This window comes from Natator depressus, chromosome 6 (genome assembly GCF_965152275.1).
Source record: "Natator depressus isolate rNatDep1 chromosome 6, rNatDep2.hap1, whole genome shotgun sequence".
Classification (NCBI taxonomy): domain Eukaryota; kingdom Metazoa; phylum Chordata; order Testudines; family Cheloniidae; genus Natator; species Natator depressus.
Window position 1 is genome coordinate 72,320,821 of NC_134239.1, and position 15,645 is coordinate 72,336,465.

At 43.1% G+C, this 15,645-nt stretch overlaps 1 protein-coding gene and 1 long non-coding RNA gene across 3 annotated transcripts in view; one reads left to right on the forward strand and one right to left on the reverse strand.

Annotated features, from left to right (window-relative positions):
* Positions 1-15,645, forward strand: part of CCDC9B (coiled-coil domain containing 9B) — a 138,668-nt gene that overhangs the window by 87,525 nt on the left and 35,498 nt on the right. For both annotated transcript variants that reach the window (XM_074955713.1, XM_074955712.1), the window contains exons 7-8: positions 12,428-12,612; positions 15,169-15,230. In XM_074955713.1, the coding sequence (XP_074811814.1) occupies positions 12,428-12,612; positions 15,169-15,230 (247 nt within the window). The remainder of the gene's footprint in view (positions 1-12,427; positions 12,613-15,168; positions 15,231-15,645) is intronic.
* LOC141989271 (uncharacterized) overlaps positions 1-15,645 on the reverse strand; it is a 212,319-nt gene that overhangs the window by 46,728 nt on the left and 149,946 nt on the right. The gene's annotated exons all lie outside the window — the stretch shown is intronic.

Below are 15,645 nucleotides of genomic sequence, written 5' to 3' on the forward strand. Positions count from 1 at the left end.
TGATAGAAAGGTCCTGAAGCACGCAGCTTTGTGATGGCTGCCCCAGTAGAGATTGGCTCCAGAGTGACATAAGGTGGATTTCTACAAAGAATCTCCAAATCGTGCGGAAGTCCTTTTCCTTAGTGATAAGCCAGACTATGCATTTTTACTGTATCAGCCAGTTTGACTTCAGCTCTATGACCCGAGATTCCTCCGAAGAGAGTTGTACCTGGAAATAAAGCAACATTTCCTAATTTTCCTTCTGGTGAGTTGGAAGGTCCTTTTGCCACGTCTTCATTCTGGGATGCCTCTGGCCCTCCCCCTTCTCCCCATGGTCTTTTCTTTGTGATCACACTCGCACTCACCTCAGACTGTGTGAAATGGAAATCCAGTGAGGGTTGAATCCTATCTCGGTGCTGTTCAATAGAAGGGCCAGCAGAGGGTACTCTAAGAACAGCATGAGCATAAACAGGTGAACAGCATCTTTTCACAGAGGCAGGGAACAAAAGGCAGAGGTGGTTGTCCAGGCCAGCATGCCAACGCTGCTGCCAGAATGCTTGCCCAGCCACAGGACGAGTGCCATTGCATTAGCTGTTTTCTCTGTGGCTATCATTTGCTTGTGGGTTGAAAGATTCAGGCTGCATTAGCCATAGTCCGTTGCTTTAGCAGGAGCTGGCCAGGGTTGCAGTAAATTAAAGTTTGTGCCTTCCTGCTGGCTGTTTAATGCAAACCCTGGAGGAAGCACTGGCTCCCCTGATATCAGACACTCTTAATTAATGGAGCACAAATTGAATAGCTCCCGTTCCCATGCGATTCATTAGGAGAACACAGATGGGCTCCAAAGCATCAATCCCAATTGCACCCAGCAGAGGGCTGCCTGATTGGGCTCCCACTAGGTCCAGCAGACACAGCTGCGTCCAAGCTGAGCAGAGCCCTAGTCTGGTAAACAGCTCCTCACCCTTGCACTTGACAGGCAGCAGATGTACATCTTCTCTTTATTTACCCGATAAACAGCACAGATACTCGGTGAGAAACACGCCATCTGACAGCTGCAACACCTCTGTCATTCACTGGTTTGGAGCCGCCAGCAATTTTGCTAGGGGATCCAGTGAGAAGATGGATGAAGGCTCTGGCCTTTCACCTGTGCACAGCCGGGATCAAGTCTTATCTTAGGTCTCCCATAGAAATTAATTTCCCAGATCTTGCCTAATCTTCATCTGTGTGTGTGTCAGGTGGCAGGGCTGTCAGTCTCTGCTCAGGAGAGGTGTCAGGGTCATCATAGGTCAGGTCTGAGAGGTGCATTGGCAGCTGGGGAAGCTTGCACAGAGCCCGCCTGCACCATGTATGCCTCACACTGCTGCTGCTGTTCCCTGCTCTCCTGAGCACTAAACCCACTCACCAGCCATGGCATGCCCTTCGGGATGTGCATTAAGCAGTTAGGGGAAGGGCTGGACGCTGCAGGGAGTGTTTCAGAATGACCTTCTTCTCAGTCTAAGAACAGGGCTTCTAGGACCACAGCCTGGCATTCCTTTGCCCAAGAATGGAGGGCTGAGCATCTTTCCTCCCCTCTTGCTCCTGCACGGGCTTGCCGAGTCCCTGACTCCCTTTGGTAAAGAACTAATGAGCTGTTGCTTGCTCCCTCCCCCCAGTCTCCTTGCACACACAGGTGGGTCTCCTTGGCAACAGGTTTTTCAGTCACTCCTTTCCCTCCAGTCTATTTTGATCTGCAGTGAAATGCTAGGGAGATTAATTCCTGTTTTGGAGAAGGGTGGAAGGAGAGGGTGGGCTTTGAAGGTGGGAAATGTGGAGTAGTGAATTATCCACCAAAAATTAACATCCCAGGACTCGTTTTGTGCTAAGCTATTCACTCTATTAGCTATTCAGCTATTATACAACTCTACTTGATAGCAGGCCATGGTGAGTTGGTTCTCACTTCCAGTACAAGGCTGAATTTGGTTCCTTATTCCCAGTTCCTTAGGTGTGGTACCAGCTTCTTTTTCATGGGTCCCAGTTCCTTATTCAAAGGCCAAATCTATTCAAAATATATTCATGTAAGACTCATTTTTTAGAAATGTCATCAAATTAATGTGTTTGAATGTGATAAAGAATTAAAATACTAATTACTTAATTATTTATTAATTAAATAATCAGATAAGGAGCTCGGATTTGAGTGTCTGTACATGACAAAATAGGTCTTGGGTCACCCCAGATGACACATCCCCACAGCCAACAGACTCTTCTGAAGGATCTGGGACATACTACTTGCCGATCTGAAGCTTTGTTCCTGCACATGCTGCCATCTGTTAGGTCCTGTCCCACTTCCATATTGTACATAGAGCTTAAATAAGGAAGAGGGTTTTGACAGACTGTACATGACATAACGCATCTCAGGTCACCCCATGTGCCATCCCATCCCCTGTGACCATTATTTCATGAAGAGATGTTATGCCATTTCCTTTCTTGTCTGATAAATATATTACCCCAGTTTTTATTTTGTTAGTTAACATAGGAAATGCATGTACAAATCAACAAAAAGCCATATGCAACCAGTTTGTTGTAAATCCAGCTATAATGTTTTCACAGAAATTATACGATAGTTAAAAATGAAGATGTGTATAGGAACATTGGTTTGTTGTTAGATTAATTAAGAGGAGGAAAAATGGCTAAATTTATCAACATTTGTTTAACTGTGTTACAGATATAAAAGCATTTGTTATTGTTTTGCTCATTACAAAACAAATATAAAATGAACACAAGGCTTGAGCTCAGTGAGCTCCCAAATAATCTTGTTTATTAACTACATGCAAACATGCAAGGCCTAGCTTAATGCATACTGCTGTTCTGAGTGGTTTCTGATAGCTTTTAAAATATAGAAAACTGTGAAAACCATTAGAGTGCTCACAAACGACTTAAAGGAATACTGCCCTATTCCTATACACTACAGTTAGCTGATCCAGTCTTAAGTGTTGCTATGGGACTTGTACTACAAGAGTAATGTGGCTTGTACTTTACACTTTAGAAGAATTTGGAGAACTCTATCTGTGGCTAGAATATCCGCACTTCCTTTCCTTTTTAATTCCAAAACTGCAGACTAGAAATGCCAGACCTCTGTCCAAGTTTGTGGAAACATATAAAATGTTGTATAACAGCAACTTCGTACCTATAATGGTAACACCTTTGTTTAAATAAACTCTATTGGTTATGCAAATAATGTTGCTGACTTCTGTTGAACTGATCAATATTTGAACGTTGTTTTAAATATTGTTATATTCAAGTTACATGGAAAAGTACTATAGAGAAGCCGATGAAGGATTTTTCTGTGGTAGGGACATTTCCTTTTTTGCTGCGAATGGTATTAGAGAAGACATGAGTCACTATTTTGAGATGGAGCCACAAAAATACATCTTGTTTTTTTTCAACTTATTTACTATCAGACCCAGAAATCTCTGGTGGAAATAGACGAGTGTCAAATTTTTGATTATTTCTGCGATTAGACTTAATCGCAAATGTGAATAATAAGATGCATGGTTCACCATTAAAGAAATGATGTGTACTCAGTTGACATAGTACTTGCTCGCTTTGATGCTAAAACTGTAAAATGAGTAAAGAAATTGCAATGTATTATAATAAAAATACTTTACTTGAGCAACTGGTGCTGCTGCTAGTGCTGATCACTGGTGACCCCTGCATTTAAGCATTCCTAAGGATCTGTATGCTAAGGCCCTGTTTTGCACAGATAGGAAGTTTCTTCATTAATTTCTGCATAAAATTGCTGCAGCCATCACCAAATTATGCCTCTCCTTAAGGAGGTTTTTATGGTCTGTAATCCTGACACAACTAACTACTGCATCCAACATCCACCTGGAGGGGAAACTTTGATAAAGGTGCATGTGCCAAAGGGCCAGTAGCAGCGTTTCATAGATTCAGAGATTTTCAAGCCAGAGGGGACCATTAGGTCATCTAGTCTGATCTCCTGTATATCACCACAGAATTTCATCCAGCTACCCTGGTATTGAGCCAAGTAACAATTTGTGTTGGACTAAAATGATGTTTCTGGAATGGCATCCACGCTTGATTTGGAAACATCAAAAGCTGGAAAATCCATCACTTCCCGTGATCATTTGTTCCAATGGTTGATCACCCACACTGTTAAAATTTTGTGCCTAATTCTAATGTCAATTTGTCTGGCTTCAGCTTCCAGCCTGTGATAAATAAAGGGGGGTAGCTCCCTTTGATGGACACCCAGCCAGCCAGTTAGCTGTAAAATCCCTCTCGGTAGCTGTTCTTTACTTGCTTTACCTGTAAAGGGTTAAAAAGTCCCCAAGGTAAAGAAAAAAAAATGGGCACCTGACCGAAAGAGCCAATGGGAAGGTAGAACTTTTAAAACTGGGAAAGAAACTTTCCCTTTGTCTGTTGCTCCCTGGGCTGAAGAGACAGGGCAGCAGGAATGCTGTGTAAAGTTTGAACCAGACATGATCATAAATCATCAGATCATGCCTAGAACTACTTAGCTGAACTCCAAATGTGCAAGTAGATCAGAATGTTTAGCTAGGCACGATTAGAGTTATTTCTTATTGGCTTGTGGACCCCTCTGTGCTAAACCCAGATGCTTTTGTTTGCTTGCAACCTTTAAGCTGAACCCCCAAGAAAGCTATTTTGGGTGCTTGATTTTTGGAATTGCTCTTTTAAAATCTAGCAAAAGCCTAAGTTCCAGATATATTTCCTTTCTTTTTGTTTTTAATAAAATTTACCTTTCTTAAGAACAGGATTGGATTTTTGGTGTCCTAAGAGGTTTGTGCATGTTGTTTGATTAGCTGGTAGCCACAGCTTGTTTCCTTTCTCAGCTCTTCCCTGGAGGGGAGGTGAAAGGGCTTGAGGGTACCCCACAGGGAGGAATTCCCTAGTGCTCCTTCCTGGGTCCAAGGGTTTTTTTTTGTATTTGGGTGGTGGCAGCGTTTACCAAGCCAAGGTCAGAGAAAAGCTGTATCCTTGGGAGTTTAATACAAGCCTGGAGTGGCCAGTATTAATTTTTAAAATCCTTGCAGGCCCCACTTCTGCACTTGGAGTGACAGCCTTGACACAGCCATTCTCTGCTAGATTTATGAGCCTTTCAGTACCCAGTATTTTGTCCACTGAAAACTACTATACGCTGTAATCAAGTCATGTCTCAACTTTTTTTTTTTTTTTTTTGAAAAGCTAAGCAGATTGAGCTCTTTCACTCTCTCATGTAAGGCCTTTTCTGCAGCCCTCACATCATTTTTGTGGCTCTTTTCTTTGCCCTTTACAATTTTTCATCACCCTTTTAAGATATGGATGCCAGAACTGGATGCAATAGTCTAGTGTCGATCTCACACAGGGACCTAGACAAATTGGAGGATTGGGCCAAAAGAAACCTGATGAGGTTCAATAAGGATAAGTGCAGGGTCCTGCACTTAGGACGGAAGAACCCAATGCACAGCTACAGACTAGGGACCGAATAGCTAGGCAGCAGTTCCGCGGAAAAGGACCTAGGGGTTACAGTGGACGAGAAGCTGGATATGAGTCAGCAGTGTGCCCTTGTTGCCAAGAAGGCCAATGGCATTTTGGGATGTATAAGTAGGGGCATAGCGAGCAGATCGAGGGACGTGATCGTTCCCCTCTATTCGACATTGGTGAGGCCTCATCTGGAGTACTGTGTCCAGTTTTGGGCCCCACACTACAAGAAGGACGTGGATAAATTGGAGAGAGTCCAGCGAAGGGCAACAAAAATGATTAGGGGTCTGGAACACATGACTTATGAGGAGAGGCTGAGGGAACTGGGATTGTTTAGTCTGCAGAAGAGAAGAATGAGGGGGGATTTGATAGCTGCTTTCAACTACCTGAGAGATGGTTCCAGAGAGGATGGTTCTAGACTATTCTCAGTGGTAGAAGAGGACAGGACAAGGAGTAATGGTCTCAAGTTGCAGTGGGGGAGGTTTAGGTTGGATATTAGGAAAAACTTTTTCACTAGGAGGGTGGTGAAACACTGGAATGCGTTACCTAGGGAGGTGGTAGAATCTCCTTCCTTGGAAGTTTTTAAGGTCAAGCTTGACAAAGCCCTGGCTGGGATGATTTAGTTGGGATTGGTCCTGCTTTGAGCAGGGGGTTGGACTAGATGACCTCCTGAGGTCCCTTCCAACCCTGATATTCTATGATTCTATGATTCACCAAGGCTATAAACAGAGGTAAAAATCACATCCTGCTCCTACTCCTTACTTCCATTTATACATCCAAGGATCACATTCGCCCTTTTTGACACAGCTTTGCGCTGGGAGCTCTTGTTCAGTTGCTTGTCTCCTTCATTAATGATTTGGATAATGGAATGGAGTGTATGCTTATCAAATTTGCAGATGACACCGAGCTGGAAGGGTTTGCAAACACTGTGGAGGCCAGGATTAGAATTCAAAATGACCTTGACAAAGTGGAGAATTGGTTTGAAATCAGCAAGATGAAATTCAGTAAAGAAAAGTGAAACGTACTACACTTGGGAAGGAAAAATCAGACCCACAAATGGGGAATAACTGGGTAGGCAGTAGTACTACAGAAAACAATCTCAGGGTTACAGTGGATCACAGACTGAATATGAGTCAATGTGATGCAGTTGCAAAAAAGACTAGAATCTTTCTAAGAGATATTAACAAGTAATGTCGTATGCAAGACATAATTGTTCTGCTCTTCTCGGCACTGGCGTGATCTCAACTGGAGTACTGTGTCCAGTTTTGGGCACCACATTTTAAGAAGATGTGGACAAATTGGAGAGAATTTAGAGGAAAGCAATAAAAATGATATAAGGTTGAGAAAGCCTGCCCTAAGAGGAAAGGTTTTGAAAAACAGGCATGTTTAGTCTTGTGAAAAGAAGATTGGGGGGGGGACTTGATAAAGATTTCACCATCTTCATTATAATCTTTAAGATGCTTGATCTGTTGTTCTCCATGTCCACCAAACGTAGGAGTAGTAGTAATGGGCATAATCTGAAGCAAAGGAGGTTTCGGTTAGATATTAGGGAATAACTTCGTTAGTATAAGGTAGTTAAGCTCTTGACGAGACTAACAAGAGAGGGTGTGGAATCCCCATCATTGGAGGTTTTTAAAACCAGGTAGACAAACACTTGTCTAGGTATACTTGGTGCTGCCTCAGCTCAGGGAGATGGAGAAGACGACTCTGGAGGTCCCTTCCAGGCCTACATTGCTGTGATGCTAAATCCTTTTCAGAGTCAGTGCTTCTCAGGACACAGTCCCTCCTTCGGCCGGTATGGCCTGCATTCCTTGATCCCAGATGTGTTAAAACATACTTTATTTGAATGCAGATCACTCTGAAGGACTGCTTTGTCCTCATCATTATTTACCACTCCTCCAATCCTTGTGCCAGCCACAGATTTGATCAGCAGTGATTTTATATTTATTTCCTGGTTGTTGGTGAAAATGTTGAATAACATTGGGCCTAGTATTGATCCTTTCAGACCCCACTAGAAACACACATGCTCAATGATAACTCCCCACTGGCAACTGCTTTTTGAGACCTCTCACTTACCCATTTCTTAATCCATTTAACATGTGCTTTGTTGATATTATACTGTTCTAACTTTTTAAACCAGAATGTCATGTGGTATTAAGTCAAATGCCTTACAAAACCCTAAGTATTTTATATCTATTCTGTAGAGGTTCTTATGCTGAGCTTATCCGTATCTGAGCACCTTCTGAGCATTAATGCACCTTCCAGTAGTGCATTAAGCAGTGTGACTACACATCTGTCATATGGTGCTTGTTCTCTCATCCTCTACCCAGGGATAGAAGCATGTGTAGTGGAGTGTCTTGTTTTGGCAGGGTTTTAGTTTTATCTTAACTATTTAAATATGCATATTGCTGTCTGTGTGTTAGAAAAGGCACGGTCAAAGAGGTGAGCCTTGCACTTGGAGCAGAAGGTGGTGAGGTTTGTGATTGTCCTTACTTCCTGGGGGAGTTTATTGCACAGTATGGGACCAGCCCCCCAGAAAGCTCTGTCTACTGCCCAGACAAACTTTACCTTTATTGTAGAGAGTGCCACTGTGCCTGAGGAGTGGAGTTGTCGACCACGTCTTTGTTCCGGAATTTAAGAAATCTTTACAAGAACCTGGGCTCGGGCCATTCCATGCCTTGAAGATAAGGATGATACTTTGAACTTTATTTGAAATTCTGTGTGAAACCAGTATAGAGAGCAGAGGACAGGTGTGACGTGTTCGTGGCAACCTATGTTGCTGAGGAGATGTGCTCTAGCAGTCTGTACTAGATGAAGTTTACTAAATGCTGATGGTTTCATGCCCAGGTGCAGCACAGTGCTTTCAGCCGACCGAGAGGTAACGAAGGTGTGAATAATTTAGGCCAGGTTATCGTCCACCAGGGTAAGAGAAGTATCATAGCCAACCAGAGATAGCAGGAAGTATTACTCTTGGCTTCTGCTATGTGAGAGCTTAGCATCAGCAAGGAATACAATCCTGTTGTATTAATTTAGATGGAATATATGGGCCCAGAGAGTCAAACGTTAACGTGACCCTCTCTCTATCCAACATTAAGCAGTTATAAACAAGGTTGAGGGTTGGTACACAGAGACCTCAGTCAGCTTAGTGCCATGAGAAACACACCATTAAAAAAAGGAGGACTTGTGGCACCTTAGAGACTAACAAATTTATTTGAGCATAAGCTTTTGTGAGCTACAGCTCACTTCATCGGATGCATTCTGTAGCTCACGAAAGCTAAATTGGTTAGTCTCTAAGGTGCCACAAGTCCTCCTTTTCTTTTTGCGAATACAGACTAACATGGCTGCTACTCTGAAACACACCATTAAAACCTTTTTTTCCTTTATTTAAAGAAAAAGAAGGAAAACCAGTTAAAGCATTTGACAGTCTCTTGGATGGGATTAACGATGGTGATAATTGTCGTTTTTGGGAAACAGGGAATAAGTTAGTTGAAATGGACTAGAGCTGTATGGAGCCTGACCTCATTTTCTAAAAGCTCAGACAAAACACACACAAAAGGGGAAAGAAAAGAACAGCAAAGATAAAGTATGCAGCTTCTGTCTCTGGTGTTGATTCTCACTTGCAACCTCACTGTTAGAGAAATACAGACTTGGCACACAGTCTTATTAGCCACTCCAAAACCTGGGAAACTTGTACCAGCACTACATTGTTTAGGGAATTGTTTTTATCTGACTCTCTGGTCATGAATTTACAGCAGTGTTGCAAAATAAGCAGCCTTGCCCAGCTAAGCCAGGCTCTTATTAGACAGACACACACAGCTTTTACCCACTCTATTCCTCCTGAAGAGGTGATAACCCATCATGTGAAATGTCCCACCAGGTTTCCAATTGTATATATTTTTCTCATCAATGAGAATTTCTTATTCCTCTTAGTTGTTAACCAGACTCCTAGCATTGGTATATAAGCAACTGAAAAATGTCTTCTCTTCACATGTTTTGTCACATCAGTTCAATTTATTTGTGATGTCTTGAGTTTTAGTTTTGTACAGAATTTGTCTCCCTAGCGCCTCCTCCTGTGTTGGTAGCTCAGTGCCCTCCTAGCTGCTCCAACTAGTCTCCTACAGAGAAGGTTAGCCCCCAATCTGTGAGATGCCAGCCATCCCATATGTACAGCTCCCACTCCCACTGGAATGTGGCCCAATGTTCCACAAAACCTACACCTTCAGCCTCACACCAGCTGTGCAGCCAACAGTTTATCTCCTGTATTTTCTGCCTTCTCTTGCTCATTGGATTGGAAGGATCTCTGATGAGATCACTTGGACTTTCCTTTTCTTCCACTCCCTTCCAAGGTGCCTGAGGTCTTCTCTAATTTGAACAGTTCCATGTGATGCTGTGTCATTGGCTCCAATGTGTATCATCATAAGTGGACAGACAACTTCATGATCTTGTCTAGTCCTTCAGTTACCTCTCATATTTTCATGCCAGGGATACAGCACACTGTCTTATTGTCCCTGTGTCCCTTGCTGAATTCTGTCCTTTCTTCTTAATATTGAGTTATCAATGATGATTGTTTGTGTTCTTATGATGGTTGATGAACCTCACTTGGTTGCTGCTCATTTCATACCACAAGAACACCCATCAGGTATGTCCCTGGTAGCTTTTTCCATTCCTCTAGAGACAGGTTCTTCTGTAGCTGACTGCTGAGCTTTGATACTTCTAGAGAAGTTGAAATGACTCTTGGCTCTCTTTCTCTCTTGTTACAAATCACTTGTCCACTTTGGTTTCTGCTCTCTCCAGTTGCCTTATTGCTGAGCCATCCCCTTGTGGCATCTGACAGTGATTTCCCAATCTGATTGTCCAAGAAGTCTTCACTGTCTCAGATGCTGTACAATATTTCAAATTATGCTTCCAGACAACGTATTTTCTCCTCCACTACAGCCACCAGCTTGCATTTCAAACACCAGAAATCTGTTCCGTCTTCTGACGGAAAGTAAAACATAGCACATCCAAGGTGGATCACAGCAGTTGCTCTCTTCTAAGTCATATCTGCTCTCTGGTGTAGAGCGAAACCTAAAGCAGGAATCCCACTCCTCTCTACGCTCCCACCAAAACTCATCCAGGATACCATACCCATTCGCCTGGCAACTGACTTATACCAAACCTCACTTCTCAGCTCCTGCCCTCACAAACAGGGAGGGAATAACCACTCAAATTTCAAAAACTGGTTCTGTTCAAAGCCCCACAAATCACAGCAACAAGGCCCTCACTGAGACACAAACAGACCCATCTCACTTGGCCAGTTCAGTACCCCTAGCCCAGCCACACCACCCTCCCAAAGAACAACCAACCAACAGATGGAACAAATACAACATGCACCAAGTCCCTCTACCTGCAAGCCTAGGAGCCACAGCTTCATCCTCTGACTCCCCTGTTTACTGTGCCTGTTGCCTAGCTAACGGGTGTGTATGTGTTTGAGGTTAGGGGGAGGAGGGCTGGTGGCATGGGCCACAATTTTTTGCAAAGAAGTTCCAAATAAGGAGTTCCAATGTCTCAGCTACAGAAGAACAGTTCAATGGTTGTGCTGACCTGAGACTTAATTTATCACATACAGCCAGTCAAAACCCAGTTCAGTCACCATTTACAATATGGAAGTGGGGTGGTGGCATAACAGGTGACAGCATATTGCTCATAAACAAAACTTTGGTCAGTAAGTGGCATGACCCAGTCCTTCAGAGCAGTCTGATGTGCGCAGGGATGTGTCACTTGGGGTGACCGAGACTTATTTAATCACATACTGCCACTCAGATCCCAGCTCCTTATTTGATTATTTAGTTAATAAGTAATTAAGGAAGTAGCCATTTAATTTTTATCACATTAACTTACTGTAAGATTCAATTTTTAGAAATTTCATTGATTTAAAAAAATATAATTTGAATAAATCCTTTGAATAAGGAACAGGGAACTCTGAGTAAAGAGCTGGTACCACAAATAAGGAACTGGGAAAAGGAACCAACTTCAGCCTCCTCCTCCAGTGGAGTCTATTAATCTGTCACTGTGTTACACACATCTCCCTCTGATACACTCAGCTTTGCTTTGCACTGTCTCTTTGTTGAGATTTTAAATACTTGGAACAGCAACAGCACTCAGCTCTTACAACATGAGAGAGAGCGAGGGCACAAGCAGTGAAAGTAAACAATCCCCTGCTCAAAGGATATTGTTCTGACTTATGCATGTGATGCTCATTATACAGTGCACTCTGAACCAGGAGTCAGCATCAGCCAGTGCATCTTGAGCTACAGAGCACTCACCAATGGTTGCAAAGTGACTCTCTTCCCTACGCCCCAATGTTGGAGGGTGAAAGGGTTGGGGGAAGAGATTGTGCCTGTTACCTTGAATCAGTAAAGAGTTCCAGGGTCTTTTGGAATTCTTATTCCCTGGCCTTCTGAATTCACATAAGAATTTAGTTACTCAGAAATTGTTCTCTACAGAAAAAACATGGGAGAGCTCTGTTCCAAGCACTTCTAGGACTAGCTAGATACACTAGACAACACTGGGCTGCTTTGGATGAGTGCCTTTTCCAGGAATAACAACATGGATGTGATTTTTTTAACCTATTAAGCGAAGTGTGAAGTTGCTGAGACACGGTGTGTGAATGACTGCTGCCTAATTTATGCATCTAATTACTAGGACTGAATACAGAAATCAGGTAAATTGAAAATGGGAATCAGGTAACGTTGGCCATTTGCACACACAAGCACAGTAACATGTTTTCAAAAGGGTTACAACTCAAGGCATATATCTAGACAGGGAATATTTAGACAGAAAAGTCACATTTCAGAGCAGCTGTTACCAGTTTCTAAAAGCAAGCTGTTTACAAGGTTTCTAATAGAATTCCCACCAGCCTAGTCCGGAAACCTTATTGGACATAGTTTCTGGTTGATGGTGTTGTATTAATGAGTTGCTCATTTGCTTCCACTAGGAGGGAGGGAAACCTCTCCAGAAGAGTCCAGGAGACATGGGTTTCACCATGACTGGACGGGAACGCTCAGAATACGTGCGATGGAAAAAAGAACGAGATCAGATCGACCTTGAGAGGCTAGCGCGCCACAAGAACGCAAAGGGCGAATGGCGACGGGCTTGGGATGTAGAAAAGTCAGAGCACATGTAGGTCATCTACACCCCTGAGGTGCCTAGCATGCTACAGGCCCAATTACGGTGAATGATAAGTTCTATATTCTGATGGGACATTGTGAGCTGGTAAACTGTGAAACACTAAATCCCAGGGGCTGATCAGCATGGGTTCTACAGGGACTCTGAGAGCTGTATAGGGGGTTGAATCACATCCCATTCTCGCTACCTCTATAGAGGGGTTGACCCCCAGCTAATTCCACTGGTCCTCCACAACTTCAGGCATATGGGACTGATGGAGGCAGGAAGAAGCTGGGGCTGTTCCAAAAGGGATAGTTGGGCAAATCCGCTTTGATATTTCAAACCTTGTCGTCCAGTCGTCATGATTTCTACTTTTCATTTCCATAAAAAGCCAGCCCAGCTACATCACCCGTACCTTATAAAGTAACCTCCTTCAGACATTCTAGTGTGCTCTCTGTCATGGGCAGGGCCATCCTATGTCAGTTCAATGACTAGCACGGTGTACAGTACTGTGGGATGACTCTCATCATGGTATTGCAGAGCAATGAGGTAGCTTCCCTTCATTTACATTCTGCCTCTTTAGCAACCCAGCTGAAATGCACTGGCCAGGTGGCTTTTGGGAGTGGAACACACTGCACACACTGGCCCAAGGGCTTTGGAATAGGGCTCGTTACATGCACTGGATTGAAGGTTCGTATCATTATATGTTCTAGACAGAGGGGTTTGCCGGTACCAGACTCATATCGTGTACTGTACAGAGCGCTTTTACGAGACAGGTATGCGGGATGGTCCTTTGGTTACATGCTAGAACTGTCAGCTGGAAGATCTCAGTTCTGTGCCCAGCTCTACCACAAACTTCCCATGTGATCTTGAGAAAGTCACTTAAAGCCTGCTTTTTTAGAGATGCATTGGAAGTTGTGGGTTTATAGCACCTCTGAAATTATGGCTCTTAACCTTTCTGTACCTCAGTTTACCTATTTGTAAAACAGGGATAATACTCACCTAGCTCACAGCTGGTTGGTGAGGCTCCATTTATTAACATTGGTAAAGTACTTAGAGATTCTCAAACAGAAGGTGCTATGAAAGTGCATAAAGTTAATACTTATTACTTTATTTATTATATGTAGTAGGTGGAGAGCTTCTGGGGGTGGAACTGTGTGCACAGGGCAGAAAGCTTTTGGCAAGAAAGCTCCCACAGAGAAGTTTTGATAAATTTTTACCATTCACTATTTCAGCAGTTGCCCTATATACGCTGTAGAAAACCATATGATACATTAATTTATCATGCACCTGTGACAATTTCACCTGTACTCTGCTCACTGATCCATCTCCCTGGGACTTGCTGTAATGTTCCAAATCACCAAACAGTTTCCAATAGGCTCCCACTTTTTTAAAATAAAAGTCTCGCTGCCAGGATTAAAGAGATGGGTAGCACATTTGTTACATTTTAACCCCTGGGTGAGTTGGAGGGCTCTTTTTACCTCTAAGATTTCAGTCGGTATATTATTTCAGTTGTCTTGTGACACTGTCATGTTATTGGAGTCATGGTGCAATACTTGCCTAGGTAAGATGGAGGTCTTTAAAATGAAACAATTAAAAACAAACCCCTCAATCTGCCATAGATTTGTTTCCTCTGTCTCCCCCCAGATGTGGAACTTCCACCCCAAAAATTACCCTGGCTTGGGGCCCAATTAATATTCAGACAGGTCAATAATAATTTTTTTATACATAAAGATATCACAGCTTTAATGTCCAGTATCTCGCAGCTATATGGGCATAGAATTGGGTACTTTATACCAACGGAAAGGGGAAATTCCCAACTCCCTAACTGGAGGCACCACCAGGAGGAGTCCACAATATTGTGACCTTTTAAGTTTATTGTCAGAGACAGACTATTGAACTAGATGGGCCACTTCTCTAGTATGACAAATCCTGTGTTCCTAGAGAAAAACAATTTTAGGTCATTTTTAGTAGTTTGCGTGGCTCCCCCCTGCACCTTGCATAATTGGACTCATGGTAACAAGGGCACCTGGCTTTACAGGTGGATACAAAAAATAATCCTGATTAAAAAATCCAAAAGATTCCTAAAATAGTTTCCCTGTGGCATATACAGAATACAAGATGGTCTGTTCTGGTATAAAAGCTTTAGAAAGTCTCCTTTGGGGTAAGTAACGTGCGCAGTAAAATGTGCCTTTAGAAGGTCTCCTTTGTGGTGAAAGTATATGTGACTGGTGGATATGGCTTCCCTAGGAGCTAATCTACACTTGCAGCTGAGCTGCTGAAGCATTTCAGTACTTCAGTGTAGCCACTCTCTACAGTGACGGGCAGGGTTCTCAGAGGCTCATAGACTTTAAGGTCTGTCAGCATAGTTAATCCACCTTCGCAAGAGAGGGAAGCTAGGTCAACAGAAGAATTAGGGGGAGAGGTCATCTTAATTATGCCACTCAGGTGTGGATTTTTCATACCTCTGAGCAACACAGCTGGGTTGACTTCACTTTTGAGCGTAGACCTGCCTGCTGCTTATTGAAGTGAGTGGGTTTGTATCTGACAATGCCCTGTTTTTTCCTGCAGGTTTGAGGAGGACTTTAATAAGGATGGGGAGCCAGTCTTGGATAATCTCAGCAGTAAGAAAGGTGAGGAAGGGACACACCGGTCCTATTTTGACATTTGTTAGCCATGAACATGTGGCTCACTGGTCCATGTCAGGTGTGAAAGATCCAGTCGTGGGATACTTTGCTTTCCATCAGGCCTGCACAGAAATGGCTCTAAAATCAGCATATAAGTCTCAGCACTCTCTGTTTTGCAGAGTGCTCAGTGGATCTGAATTGTGTGTGTAGTGTCACTACTCTCCATTCCCCAGAGTGCAGCTGTGACTAATTCAATAACTTGGGCCCAGATCCTCAATGGGAGTTGAGCACCGAAATGCCTTTGAGGATCTAAGCCTTGAACTCTCTGCTCTTTATGATGTTATAGTATTTAGAGAAGCTTAGAACTGGCTCCTTTCCCAAGTGCTGGTTTCACAAGGAGTCAGACTGCAAAGTTCTCCTG